The 14,570-nt window shown below is 41.0% G+C and overlaps 1 protein-coding gene across 1 annotated transcript in view; it reads right to left on the bottom strand.

Moving 5' to 3' along the window:
- The window catches only part of LOC134638420 (protein unc-13 homolog B-like), a 191,056-nt gene extending 176,854 nt beyond the window's left edge, over window positions 1-14,202 (bottom strand). The window contains exon 1 of the mRNA XM_063489023.1: window positions 13,996-14,202. Coding sequence (XP_063345093.1) covers window positions 13,996-14,017 — 22 coding nt within the window. The 5' untranslated portion in view covers window positions 14,018-14,202. The remainder of the gene's footprint in view (window positions 1-13,995) is intronic.
- Window positions 14,203-14,570: the final 368 nt, after the last annotated feature.

Genomic DNA, 14,570 nt, shown 5'->3' with positions numbered 1-14,570 from the left:
CTAATTCAGTTATTTAAATCCAGTTTAGACACATGTTCTCACTGAGGAAGATCAATATGCTCATTCAATCACAGTCAGAGTGAGAGATGTGATAAGAAAAACAGAGAGAGAGAGAGACTGTTAGCAGGTCATTTATCTTAGGCTGTCAGCACAGCTTGCTTTGTGTGTCAGTCGTGCCAGCTCGACAGAGGCTCACAGTGGCCTCGTTGGTCAAGTGCCAACTGGGCTCTGATGCTACCTGTATGAATGACCCAACACTGTGAGAGAAGAGAAGATGTGATTTAGTCTCATTCAAACATAAATAAATGTGAAACAGGTGACTCAAGGGTAGCGCCACTGCTTTATATTAAATGTAAAAAGTGTTCTGAAACTTTAGCTCACATGTTCTGAATTTACTTTAAAAAATATTCAGTGTAAAGTTGACTCGGTTTGCCAGTGAGCCACCTTTCAGAATCACAGCTCCTAACGGAGAAGCATTAAAACCAACATTAAAACAACACAGCTCATATTTGTAACTGTGTGAACACAGATGGCAGCTGTCAGGTGTTAAACCTGAGTCCGATGTAATGCACAGCGCAACATTTTTTTGATTCAAGTCGATAAAACCGGATCAGCAGCTCATTCAAATTAAAATCAAAAAAAGCCTTATCATGACACACATGATTGGCAGCGTCGGACATGTGACTTGTGCGAAGTTTATACTTAGACGTTATATAACGTGCAAAGGATTTAAAGCCCTACCAGATGTGATGATGTGCGTTTGTGACATTTGAGCACAGAGTCATCCCTGAAACAAGGCACCAAGGATCAAAATGATGCAGCACAATCAGAAAATCCTTCAAAACCTGAGAGCAACAATGCAACCATCAGAATGAGTTCTGAACTTCTGCCTGGTGGAAAAATGCATCCTCTTCCTCATTCAATCCATACACACTCTGATGTGTATGGAAGCCCCTTTCCACTACAAAAAACAAACAAACAAACAAACAAAAAAAAACAAGTATCCATAACTCGAAATTTCAACTTATTAACTTGAAATTTGAAAAACATAACTCAAAATTTTGAGTTACTTTTCTCAAAATTCCGAGTTAGCTCTGCCAATCAGTAATCTACGTGAACGAGGTCACTTTCTTGTTACCCGGAAGCATATGGTGCAGACTAACGCTCACTCAAAACCGGATCGCAACACACTGGTGCTTTCGCGTTTGCTGATAGTAACGCGTGTGATTCAGCTAATAACACAAGGATTTCATCATTTTTGAAGCCACGGTGAAAATACTCAGCAATCTGTGCATTCATGACTGGATGTAATACTGGTAGCTTAGCTGTAGCATTTGTACCTGAGGGCTTCAGCTTCCGGGTAACAAGGAAATGACGTAGATTACTGATTGGCAGCGCTAACTCGAAATTTTGACTTATTAACTCAAAATTTTGAGTTATTAACTTGAAATTTAAGGAGGGGCTATGCGCTTACCTGCTGCTCTCTGGCAGGTAGCTCCATGCCCTCCTGGGTTTTAATTGCACCTTAGAACACATATACATCAACACTACATATGAGCGGGTAGAGGGAGGTTTGGAGTCTTCTCACACCCCCGGTCTCTGCGGCCTGCTGGAGCGGGGGGGCTAGGAGGAGGAGTTGGCCGTCCGACTGGGGTCTGGTGTGTGGGGCCTCCCTGCTGCTGCGGAGTCGGGGCAGTCTGCTTCTCCCCACTGCAGGGAAAAGGGTAACACCACCTGGGTCTGGGTGCAGTTTCCCCCTCCAGGGGCAAGGGTACCTAGACCCGGTTCTTAGAGTACGCTTGGGGAGTGTGATTGTGTGTACAGCGTCTCTTTATGTCTGTCTCCACGTTGGTTGAGTGTGGAGTAATTGCCTATGAGAGCATGAGGGTGGGAATGGATGTTTGTATTTGAGTGTGCCTGTATGTCTGTGTCTATATGTCAGGTTGGGTATCAGACGCCACCTCTCTGGGGACATCTCAGGCCCTCCAAGGTTTGGAGGCCTATCTCCCCCCACCACTTCCCCTGCCGGTGGCAGACGCCCTCAGACATCGATGCGTTGGTGGTTCTTTGTGTCCGGGGGTGGGCGTCCGGGTACACACCGGCTCACTCCTTGGTGGCTGCTTATCGGGGCCTGGAACCTGGGGCTCGCTCGGGCCACTTCGGGGGTGGGGTGCCCTCGGCCTCTCGGCCTGGGGCTCGGTCACTCAGGCACAGCTGGCTGCCGGCGGAGCTCACGGGCACGTCACTGCAACCCCCCCTGGCTTCTGCTCCACGGCTGCTGAGTGATCCCTCATCTGGGACTCTCCTCAGCTCTTTCTGGGACAGTGGCGCGGCTGCCCCTCTGTTGGTCTTCCTTGGTCTCTTGTGTTCTGGGGGCCTCTGGATGTCTGGAGTTTTGATCTCCTCCATACCTGCTTCATGCCCTGGAGGATGGGACTGTGGCCCCCCACACCCTCTAGCAGATCATTCCATTAAGGAACCTTTTAAATACAAGCGCGCTCATGCTCACAGGTGTACACACAGGTGATCACACACACAAACTACACCCTTTTTGGCTCCTACCTCAAAGCACACTGTGCGCTGTCGATCTTACGTGCTGCACAATAATGTTTAATATTAAGTATTTAGTGTTATATTCCCATATATCATTGTGATGTTGTTTATTCTATTACTCTCGTTTTCTTCTGCTTGTTTTCTTTTTTCTTTCTCAACAGGTGATCCAGGTGATCGATATATGTATTTTTTGTCTGCTTATTTTGTTGGTTTTTGTTTTTTGCCCTTTATCCCCGTCCCTCTTCTCCGCTGTTTTTTTTTTTGTTTTGTTTTTTCCCCCCTCTTTCTTTCTCCCTTTTCTTTTCCCCTGTCCCGTATCTAGCAAGTAAAAAAAAATAAATAAAATAAAATAAACAATAAAAGGTAAATCAAATGGACCATTACGGCAAGGCTGGGATGGTCCATTTGGTAAAGTAAATCCGTTGGGCATCTTTCTTCGCCTTTAGACAATAATTCTGATGGCAAAAGAACCAAACGGGACAGGTTTAAAAAAAAAAAAAAAAGAAAAAAAAAAAAGAAATTTTGACTTATTAACTCAAAATTTTGAGTTAATAAGTCGAGAAAATAACTCGAAATTTCGAGTTATGGATCCTTTTTTTTTTTCTTTAGTGGCGGAAACTGGCTTCCATAGATGTGGGATGTGGTCTACATGTCTATAGTGACATTCTTAGACATTCTCACTACTTCCCAGTGCTGTTTGGTGGGCACCTCTCCGCCTCCTACAACCTCACATACCAGCACAAACACTAATTTGCACCTGAAGTAGGTGTCTGCTCCTGGATTACAAACCCAAACTAACACGGATGGCTGGTATCCAAACTTTATCTTACACTGCAAAAACAGTTAATGTTTAATGTTTTTGAACAATATTAAAGATGAGAAAATGGACATTCAGCACTTATATAAGACTGGCAGTACATCGCTTAACAGTTTTTCAGGAAGTTACCACAGGTGTTGGGTAGCACCAGATATCCTGATTTGTTTAAAGCAGCCTAAACCTCAACTTTATGCAAATGAAGAGCAGCCAATACAATGTTCTCTTTGAAGACAGCAACGAACAGGAAGTGCTGACAAACTGGCAGAAAACAAAGGCTTGTAATGAAAAAAAAAAATCACCTGCATCGCTACACCAGACAGAAGCACTCTTTAAGATTTGGACGAATAAAAATGCGAGAGTCAGTGTCACATTTTAGTGCTTGCAGAGGTCAGCATCCCTCTGGGCTACAGGGTTGGTGAGGCTGATCAGAGGTAGTAAAGCAGGCACGTGTCCTCTGGAGTGATTGTATGAGAGGATGCGTGCTGCTGGTGACCGCGTGTTTAGCTGGTGGGATAATCCCTCCAAGCTAATGCTTTAAGCGGGGCTGAAATCTACCGGACCCTGCTACATTGTACTGTGGATGAATTACAAAAGAGACATAGGAAAGCAGGAATACTTCTTTTCATTGGTCAGTAGCTAACTCTTAACCTTACAAAGGTTTTCCTTTCTTAATACCTGAAAAAAATAAAGAGACTGAGAAAAACCATTTGGGGAAAAGAGCAGACTGATGTTCATGTGATGACTAGTGCACTGGATCAAAGCTGCTACTGAGGAGCACTCAAACGCACATCTGTAATGTCTCCATACGCAATGGAGGACGTGGATGACAAGGCATTGTGTTTTTGCACAACAACACAATGCTTATACTGAAGCTTATAGTCAAGCACAGCAGGCTTGGTAATATATTTCATTTGGTTCTTTAAATGCCCAATTTAAAATATACAATTATGTTTGCTTAAAAACAAGTTTACTGAGCAATTACAGCCATCTTGTATATATCCCAAACTTTCAGGGTTTGCATTTTATAACTTTTCATTGTCATTTCAAATACAAGGCCCAAAGAGAGAGTGGCCATCATTAACAGGACAAGTAGATTTTTTCTTTTAATTAAATCGACACAGCATGGTATCACAATACTATTGCAAAATTGCATGGCAATATTGCATCCATTCAGGGACACCAAATATCTACATATAATTCAAAAAGTTACATTACTCTAGGAATACTATAAACATACATATCGTCCTGAGATAACGGTAGCCGAGTAAAATCAAACAAACAAACAAACAAAAAAAAAGCCAACTGGACACACTCAGAGCCAAACTGGTGCCAACCTCACTGTAGACACTCACAATCTGACTTAAAGTGACTGCACTCGCTCTCAGAGAGATTATCAAAGGTTTAAAAAAAGATTGCTGTCTAATTTACAAATGCAGTCAGATTGCCAACATGTTGCCATCAATCTGAATGAGTGTTTGTCAGTGAGCAAAGGCAGCTCGCTGGTTATGTTCTGGCTATATTCCTATATAACAGGAAGGTTGATGAGCACAAATTTAATAGTTAAATGTCAATTTCTGTCAAAGTGGACAGCAACAGATGTGGGATTTTTAATGATTTATCACAGCTAATTGTTAGATTATCAGAAACATGCATGTTATTTCAGTACTCACATATTGCTAAATGTTAAAAAGCACAATTATATTTTATTGCGAGTGAAGTATGATAATATGATATGATAATTATAATAATATCATATCGCAGGGTCTTTGGATATTTCCACGTCAAATCATTAGGTCAAACTAAACCTAACAGACAGGAAGCAAAATCTTTAGCCAAGTCCAATCAAGAGACACCTTCATGGAAGGAAATACAGAAGGTTTACAACAAGGTGCAAACTGCCGGTTACACTGTCGTCAATGTCCAAGTCAGTCACCTAATCTCAACCCACTAGACAAGTTTTCTCAAGGAACCTCAAGGAAGCAACACCCACAATTGGTGATCTCCACAGGTTCCACATTTCAGACAGTCACTGACTACAAAGTTAGATGTTTTTAATACAAAACAATCTTTTTATTTAACATCCTGTTAGTTTGTACAATTCATTTTAAACCTCTAAAAAATTGAGTTATGTGTATAAAAGTGGGTGTAATTTCTAAACCGCTCACACATTTTTTTGGGTAAAGCTGCAACTGTGGTTGCGTGTAGAGGCAAAACTACAGAAACTAGGTCAAATTATGGGCTTCACTATATTTCCTCACTTGGCTAATGCGTACCCAGCCCAATATTATTCTTTAAGTGTGCGTGTGTGTGTGGTCGGGGGGGGGATGTGTGTATTCATGATCGTTTATGTTAATGAGAGTGTAGGGAGTGAGTGGGAGGGTGGGGTGGGCTGCTTTTAACCATGTAAAGCACTTTGTGCTACAGTTTTTTGTATGAAAAGTGCTTTATAAATAAAGATTGATTGATTGATTGATTGATTTAACTTACGGATATGCATCATTCACTTAAGCATTAGGTTTATTCTCCATATCACATGTAAAATTCATCAAAATACATTTTGAAAGAAGGCCTAAATATTTGTTACGTTGCTCTCACCAGGAGTACAACATCTATGAATTACATGAACAGTGAATGCACGTTTGTAACCGATATCCAAAACAACTTTACAAGACTGAATTTTTAGCCTGACATGGGAGAGAAAAAAAACAACATCTGACAAAATCTGAAAGCTAAAATGATTTTCTGTCATCTCCTCTGTACACCGATGACTTTCTTCTCTTTGTTGGACTGCAGCTCTGACTGTGACCACTTACAATCTGCTCTGGTGTCTCAGGTTTGAGCTCTTTGAAGTGACAATGAAAGTGCAGCTTTGAAGCTCAGGGTTGGAAATGGCCTCTCGGTGGTGAAATAAAGACACTTTTGAGCCTCTGAAGCATCACGACTTTAACTCTCTGGAAGCTGGCCGTGTAGAGGAGAGCCCTGGACAGGATCCACGACCTCTAATCTGTGCCCGAACATTCACGAATCGTTCTTCCCTCAGTTTTGCCATCAGTGACTGAAAGACATGCTTGATTGGGTCAAAGGTCAGGTGACAGTTTCAGAAAATTTGGTGATCTTATGGAGATCTTAGAGATAGAGGTAAAGTGGCCCAAAATCTGTCTTGTGAAGCAACACCTAACCAGTGTTATCATTTGACTAAGCTACTTTTATCAGGAGCCACATCATCAGCAAACACCAGTGACCAAGTTCTAATGTTCTAATGTCAGCATGGTTAGCAATGTCCAGGACACCTCTTAAACCAAACTCAGCCCAAATGCCTGGAATCAGCTCTACATCTTTATTTCTTTAATTTCTCATGAATTCATTTAAAAAAAGAGAAAAAAAGCAGACCACAGCTGGACACAAGACTGTTCATCAGGTTGGTAAAACATGGCTGTAATTCCCAAATAGTCAAATGCAATATTTAAACACCCTAAATTATATCTGAAAGTCTACACAAGTTGATTGCTTCTTTCTGCCAGCTGGTCTCAGTTTGTGACTCTAATCGAGACAGCACACACCCCGCCCAGACAACCTACAGGACATCTGCACCCCTCATGAAACTTGAGCATATTTGTGCACATTTATTTATATTTGACATACTTTGGGGATTTATTTAATTAAAAATAAAAGATGACACCCTTTTACAATGATGCGCTTTTCATCTAAAGAAAAGTTGCACATAAAATATATGATATTCTTTTACTTTGAAATATAACATTACCACAAAATCACTCAGGTGTAGTAACACCTAATAAAATGTGTTGAACAGGAGCAGCAGACCTGACATGCTCAGCAGCCAGACAGGCGTAGACTATAGCAGTATCATTACAAGGGGCCAGACTGTGCCTCTATTTTTAGCTCCAGTCCTTCAGCTCATGGTGGGTTTGAGAGCGTACAGGTTGCAAACCTTTTGGCCATGTCATTAACACCCTCTCACTTCCATTAATGTACAGCACCCAGGGACCTCGCCAGGCCGACCTAATAAATACAACTACTGTGGATCTAGCATGGGTTGGTCACTATACTCTGACTGAAGTATGTTTGATCATTTTACTCATGTATAAGCTTCTGCTTACGCTCGGGCTTCATGCTAGCAGCATATATGGCTGTATGTTTGTGTGCAAACAGTTCAAATTCAGCTTATGGATTACCATAATTTCTCTAAACTGTATCTAAAGACACTTTATATTGCAAGGTAAAGCTGTAATATATATATATTCTGTGTATAGTTTAGTGTTGTGGGCATACACATTCCTTCATTTAATTATGTGTTTCAATGCCAGTGCCTCATTGTGTTTACATTAGCATGTATACCACATATTATCATGCATAAACGCAAATTAAAAGAGACCGTCTCCCTACCTCTCCATAATGAGCCAATTAGAGAGACGCTACTGAAAGTCCACGAGTGATCCAGTATGAGTGGATCATGGAACGAGGGCTTTATAGACCGTGACATTACCACCGACACATACAGTCGCACCATTACCTGAGTGCTTGTCTTCATTTGTTCACTGTGTGTCAACACGTATTCATCACAAACACAAATTAGAGTCCCAATCGATCAATATCTGGGGTCCAAAAACAAATCAAAACTCACAAACCTAGTTTACAAACCAGGATTAAAACCAGTTTTAGATCCTCCGTGTTTTTCTGGGACCTGCATTCCTAAGAAAATGAAACTTATGGACTTCTGCATACCTGAGTTACATCCAACCCTTTTTTCCTGATCAGTTTTTGCACAGTGATCAGACCTTCATATAATAAAGCAATTACTTTGACCCTTCAAACCTCTGCAGGTCTATTTTTTTAATTCAAGAAAATTGACCAGGAAACGATAAGAATCAATAAAAACAATGACATTAAAATCAGTTTTATCAGTATCTAACCTTTGTGGTCACTGTGATGAGCACAAAGAGAATACAGACCAGGAGTCATAAAGCTTCATCTCAGAAGCCTTCATATGTTGATTTTTTTCCACTTTGTCTATCTTAGGTTTACAGCGATCCCATCCCAGATGTCACCGAGGGAAGAGGCCATCACATGGCCCAGCACAGAAAGACAGACAACCACACAATCATATCTACACCCAATTCAGAGTCACCAATGAACCTAACCAACAGTCTTTGGACTGTGAGAGGAAAGCCACAGGAGAACACTCCACACATACAGCCTCAGGTCGACCATAAGGTTCGAACCCAGAACCCACCTGCTGTGAAACGGTGGTGCTAACCACCGCACCACAATGCTGCGCCCTAATTGAAATATTACAACATTTACGATCACGTATGTAAAATATGAGCAGTGCACATGAACTGTTAAATACTCTTTGTCTTCTTCTTGTTTGGTTTTCTCTTTAGGGGTCTCCACAGTGGATCATGTACTTCCATCCCTAGCATCCTCTGCACAGCTTCCTTCAATACATCCATGAATCATTTCTGTGGTCTCCCTCTTTTCCTGTAACTTTGTTGCCAAAGAGCTTGACCTGAGCTGTCCCCTCTGATGTACTCATGTCTAATCTTGTCCTTTCTGGTCACTCCCAATGAAAAGCATCTTCAGCTCTGCCACCTCCAGCTTGTCCTCCTGTCTTTTGTCAGCTCCACAGTTTCCAGATAATAAATCATAGCAGGTCTCACTGCTATCTTTCAGTCTTTCCTTTCAGTCTCGCTGCTATCATTCTGTCACAAATCACCCCGACACTCACCTCCACCCACTCCACCCTGCCTGCACTCTCTTTCTCATCTCTCGTGCACTGCCCATTGCTTTGGATGGTTGAGCCCTGGTATTTAAAGTCATGTACTGTCACCATCTCTACTCCTTGCACCTTCACTATTTTCAGCTGGGAGATTCTGGGGGTAGACCAGAACTCTTTGGAGAAATTAAATATATATATATATTTCATCTACCCTGGGAGCATCTCGGGATTTTCCACGTGATGTTAGGAAAGTTTAGCCTAATACTGATCCAATTCTGTTTCAGATAAGTGCAAAAAAAATGGATGGATGCTAGTTTACACATATTTGTCATTACTCACAAATGCGTGTGGTGATGTGCCAACTGGTGTTTATACTGCAATAAGAATTACCAATCAATATCAAAACTCCCGCCTTTGTAAGAAAAAGTGCTGAGACAGCACCGAAGAGCAGAAAGTAGTTTTGTGTCTGTATTTTCTCTGCATTTCATGTCACAATCGTCTTGGAGTGTACTTCTTTGAGCACTCCTCGGCCTGAGTTGAGAAAAGTGGCCAGTAGCAAAGATTAAGTGTAAAGAGAAACTGTTAGATTGAGCCAATGCTCAGAGCAGGAAATAGCCTTATCATGACAGGGAGGGAAAGAGAAGGAGGAAGTGAAGTCCACTGGCCCATGTGAGCTGCAGTCCAACATACACACATGCATACAAGCATAACCACACAGGATAGGAAAAGCAGCAGATGGCATGGGGATTATTTCCCCTCTATCCCCACCCCCGCCTCCACAGATTGGCCGCTGAAGCTTTGCTTGCATCCCTGTCATTCCACTACAGTGTGTGCCGGTGTACTGGCTGACCTGGTCTCCCCTCACCTTTTGCATCTGGTGGCCTACAAAATGATTTTAGTTATCACCTTGAATGGATGAATCCAAACCAGGCCATTTAAAAAAAACAAAAAAAAAACATAAATAAAATCAGCACAAGCTCCAGTTTTTGTGCCGATCTGCTGAGACTGAATGCCACTCTGCTATCTCCAAATGCCTGACAGTCGACCTGCACGTATTTATCTTCTATTACTGCCGGATAATTTCATCTAATGCAATTTCTTCACAGTAACCTTACTCAACACTGAGCAAATTATGCAATGCCATCACTGTATGCATTTATTCCACTGATAATTGCTATCCAGAAATAGCTAGGAGTGGGTACTGACTGAGCTGTCAGAAGCTGTGTCCTCCCATCCTGCTTTCGTTTCTGCAGCCGTTCACTTCCTGCAGAGATCTGCAAGCCACCATGCAGGTTCTGAGGGCGCTCAACACAACCAGGAATGAGGAACTGAGCCTCTGAAAAGTATCACAGCTTCCAAGAAAGAATGCCACTCGTCAGGTTTTATATCAGGCACTTCCTTTAAGAGATGGAAAGACTGGCTTCTCTGATAGCATGTCAGGTAGATCATAGACAAGAAAACTGCCAAAGAACACATTTACCACAGGCAGAGAGAGAGCATTTCCCAGCTCATCACACAGAGATACATCTCTTGTCCCTGAACAGCCTGAAGACATCATAAGAACACAGTTGGTTATCTGTTATCTGCTGGTGTTGTCAGCGTCTGACGTTTTACGCCAAGAAAGGCTTTTTTGTTTTTAGTCCAATATAATCACTTTAAACTACACCAAGCAGTTTTTAAACCATAGAAACAGGGAAAAAACATAAGGATTGCGGAAATTTTAAAGCAGCTAAATTTACTTTTATGCAGAAATTACCTTTCAGGAAAACAACATATCATATAAAAGAAGAGTAAAGAGCACACATTACAGGAGGTGGGGTCATGCACTTCCAAGGACTGTTCTTTGACAGCGTGAATCTCAATACTATAGACTGTTTGTTTTTGTTCACCACTCGTTCCTGTGAGGTTATTTCTCCTTATTTGCCTGTAGCTCATGTTTCTCACCTTACTGTCTGCATTTGCAAGGAGATACTAGGTAGAGTTCCAAGTCTATTATTAGCGTTACAAAGAAAGGCCACCAAGCTTGACCCCTCGAGACCTTTCCATTAAAAAGGGAGATTATCTCAGGAAGAATTCAGGTGACATTATAAAGCAATGAATCTGCAAAGAAACAATGATGGGCTGGACAAGTTAACAAAACATTAGCTTTTCACATGGCAAACTGTGGTTTACTTCCTATTTCTGTCAGTGTTGTTTACTATTAAACCATTCTAGTCTGCCATCTAAAAATGTATTCTTTATAAAAGATTTGATGTGTTTGTGAAAGTCAGATGATGGAATATTTCAGATTTAAAAAAAGGAAAAGAAATACTGTTTAAAGGACAGCCAGATGACATATTATGTAGATTCACTTGGGAGAAACGTTAAGAATCACACATCCACTCATATTTATAAGATGCATTTACTTCGGTCATCGCTTTGATAAGTGTTTGAGTCCATCCTAAATCAGACCTGCAATAACTGATATTTATGGCCTCATCTGGGCAGCAGAAACAAGCTGCAAACACTAACAAATCTGCACTTTATAAAGATGATGTACTGAACATTTCTTGCGTATATGTCCAGATGTTGTGGGACAATGTTATGACTGATTTGAATCCATATTTCTGTCCTTCTGAGTGAAACAGCAAAGCTTAAAAAGCTGAGTCCAGGGTTCATGCTAACCTGAACAAGTAACAACTTTTATGTGAGCATGAAGCACACTTTCTCAATCCCAGGGCAAGCTATGAAACAAAATTAGATTATTTTATAATTCCACTTGTCTGAGCCCACTGCGACCCAGGTGTGCTTCACTCCCTCCATCTCCAGCCTCACCCCCATCTCATCACTCTGTAATAGGAGTTGGGTGGAGGTGGTGGTGGCCTATCATCCTCAGGCAGCACTCACACCCAAAGATGAGAAATGGTCAGAAATGATCAGTGAGAAACAATACACCAGGGGCTGAGAGCTGGAGATAGCCAGACAATAGTTTGATGGTGTGAAAAATCAATCAGCATGTCTGTGAGAGAAGAGCAATTTGTGATCTGGAAAGGAGCCAAAAATGTTAATAAACTGGCGGTGAGGGGAAGCGCCGGCTTTTTAACCTTTAATGAATCAAACTTTATCAGTCCCGATACACATGCAGGTTTTCAACAAAAAACAAAAATCCAAAATCTTTTACTTAGACATTAAAATCTCACATCGCTCATCAGCTTTAGTTGAACAACTGCAGATCAAGTGACTTGCTTCAGGGCAACTCGGAGGGCAGTTCACATGGAAAGAGGACGCTGAACAATGAAGAAGGAAGTGCACATTTTATTTATAATGTCCCTGCAGAGATATAACCTGCTACCTTAAAGGGATCAGTCAGCTTAAGGATAAAGACCTTAAAGTACCAAATGTCAGCAAATACATAAAATTTGTTCTTGCCACAGCAAATTACAAAGAAATAGTCATTGATTAATCTATTTTCTTCCTCTTATCCTATTCAGGGTGATGGGATAAGTGCAGTCTTAACGGTCAGGTGAGAGTATACAGTCCTAAGTTGTGTTATTATGTTATGAATCCAGTTTTAAACTATTTTAACATGTAGTATTGACAGTTTTCGGGTTCATGTCATTTAAGAGTATAAGTGACCCAAATGTAGGCTGCTAAGAATCCACCTGAAAGAATCAGAAAACCGAGCTTTTACCGCGGCTGATGTGGATCCAGATCACAAATAAAGTCTGAAAACGGCATGGAGACACGTGCTCCAGCCTTGTTTGCACTGTAGCCGAGGATTTAAATATGCACAGGGAAAATGGAAACATAAAGGTAAGAAGACACAGCTGAACTCAAACTAATGAGACATGAGGCACCTGTAGTAAAACTAAGGTGAAGCAAAGAGACTGACAAAATCAAACAGGAAGTAGCTAACTAGACACAGTGACAAGCCATTGACACTCAACTGAACACTGAGAAACACGGGGGAGGCTACGATCATCCAAAACACCAAGGACCAAATATAATATAACTCAAAGACTACTTGACCTATAATGATAATTCTAAACAGGACTTGGAATGCTAAAATAATCATAGAAACTCAGACAAATGGTAATCCAAATTAAAGTTCAAGAATAATAATGAAAAGCAAATTAAAGCTAAAAAAACAATAATCATAAAAATATGCCAACGAAATGGGTAAAAATCAGGGCCAGAAGAGCTTCTATCATAATCAAGCATATGTTACTATAACAGGAAGAAAACATACACTTTAATCATTTTGTGAACATTTTTTCATTCAGAAAAACGTGTCTATGATTTTTGATAGTTTCAGAAATAAATGTCCCTCGTATGTTAGGGTATAGCCTAACAGACTAAATAAATAAATCCTCATTTAGATACAAATGTAATAGTTTAACAGTTGAAAACTAAACTTGAGAGTGCTCTTTGGTGAGCATTGGCATTGAGCACTGATTACTAGATGGCTCGATTTAACTAAAGCGTAACTTTTCAGAGACTCGCAATATCGGACCATAAAATAGCAACAAAACATTAATGCACACATATCCATTGATAATGACCAAATGCTCTCACTTAACTGTGATTTTCCTTTTTTAAAGTCAGCATCCAGCCTGAGTGTTACACTAAATGTCACTGGAGGCAAATGAGGTTTAAATTCACCTTTCAGGGAAACACTTAAAGTTTATGTTGTGCTCTGTATCTTCACAACTGGACCCAGTAGTTGCAGAATAATGTTACAGTACTGCCCTCAAATATTCTGCCTTCCTTTTTTCTTTCGTCTAAGTTTTTGTGTTTTTATATATAAAATCTTTTCCGTGAGAACTTCACCCGTTTAAGAAACCCTCACATGAGCAGATCCATCAGTTCTGTTGAAACGATAACCTGTAGCTGTGAAGTGAGAGCATACCTCTAACGCACAGCAGAGACATCGCAGCGGGGTTTTGTGCAACAGTTCCTCCGACCAGCCTTCAGTGAGTTTGCAGCCCAGTTGCCTGTTGCACAGAAGTCATTTAGACTGCTCCTAAATGTCGCTCAGTTTCCGCTTCATCGCACCGCGCGGTGAGGAAAGGGACAGATGTCGGGCAGGTGGACAATCCAGGAGGTCCTTAGGGTTTAAAGGGATGACTGTCACTGGCAGAAAACGAGTGCCTACCGGCTGAAATCCGGTAGAGCGGGGCGGCACTTGTGCTGCGTTCAAATGTCACAGGCAAAGTAGGAATCTGGACTATCAGCTCGAGCATACAATTGTCCTCCTGTGGTTCATAACACTTTACGCCACATTTGAAATGTTGAATTCAGCTTGCCATGCCCAAATCCTAGTTTCCTGTTTCACTGACAAAAAGAAGAGAAAAAACAAACAAACAAACAAACAAAAATAGCAGAGTAAAGTTTAAAGTTTAAAGTTAAACACTTTAGTTTCTTTTGTAATTAAAATAAACTTCATTGTATTGTATTTAAAATTACAAAGTAATTATGTTTACC

This window comes from Pelmatolapia mariae, linkage group LG12 (assembly GCF_036321145.2).
Source record: "Pelmatolapia mariae isolate MD_Pm_ZW linkage group LG12, Pm_UMD_F_2, whole genome shotgun sequence".
NCBI lineage: Eukaryota > Metazoa > Chordata > Actinopteri > Cichliformes > Cichlidae > Pelmatolapia > Pelmatolapia mariae.
The sequence above is the reverse complement of the archived record's forward strand: the minus strand, read 5'-3'. Positions and strand labels throughout refer to the sequence as shown.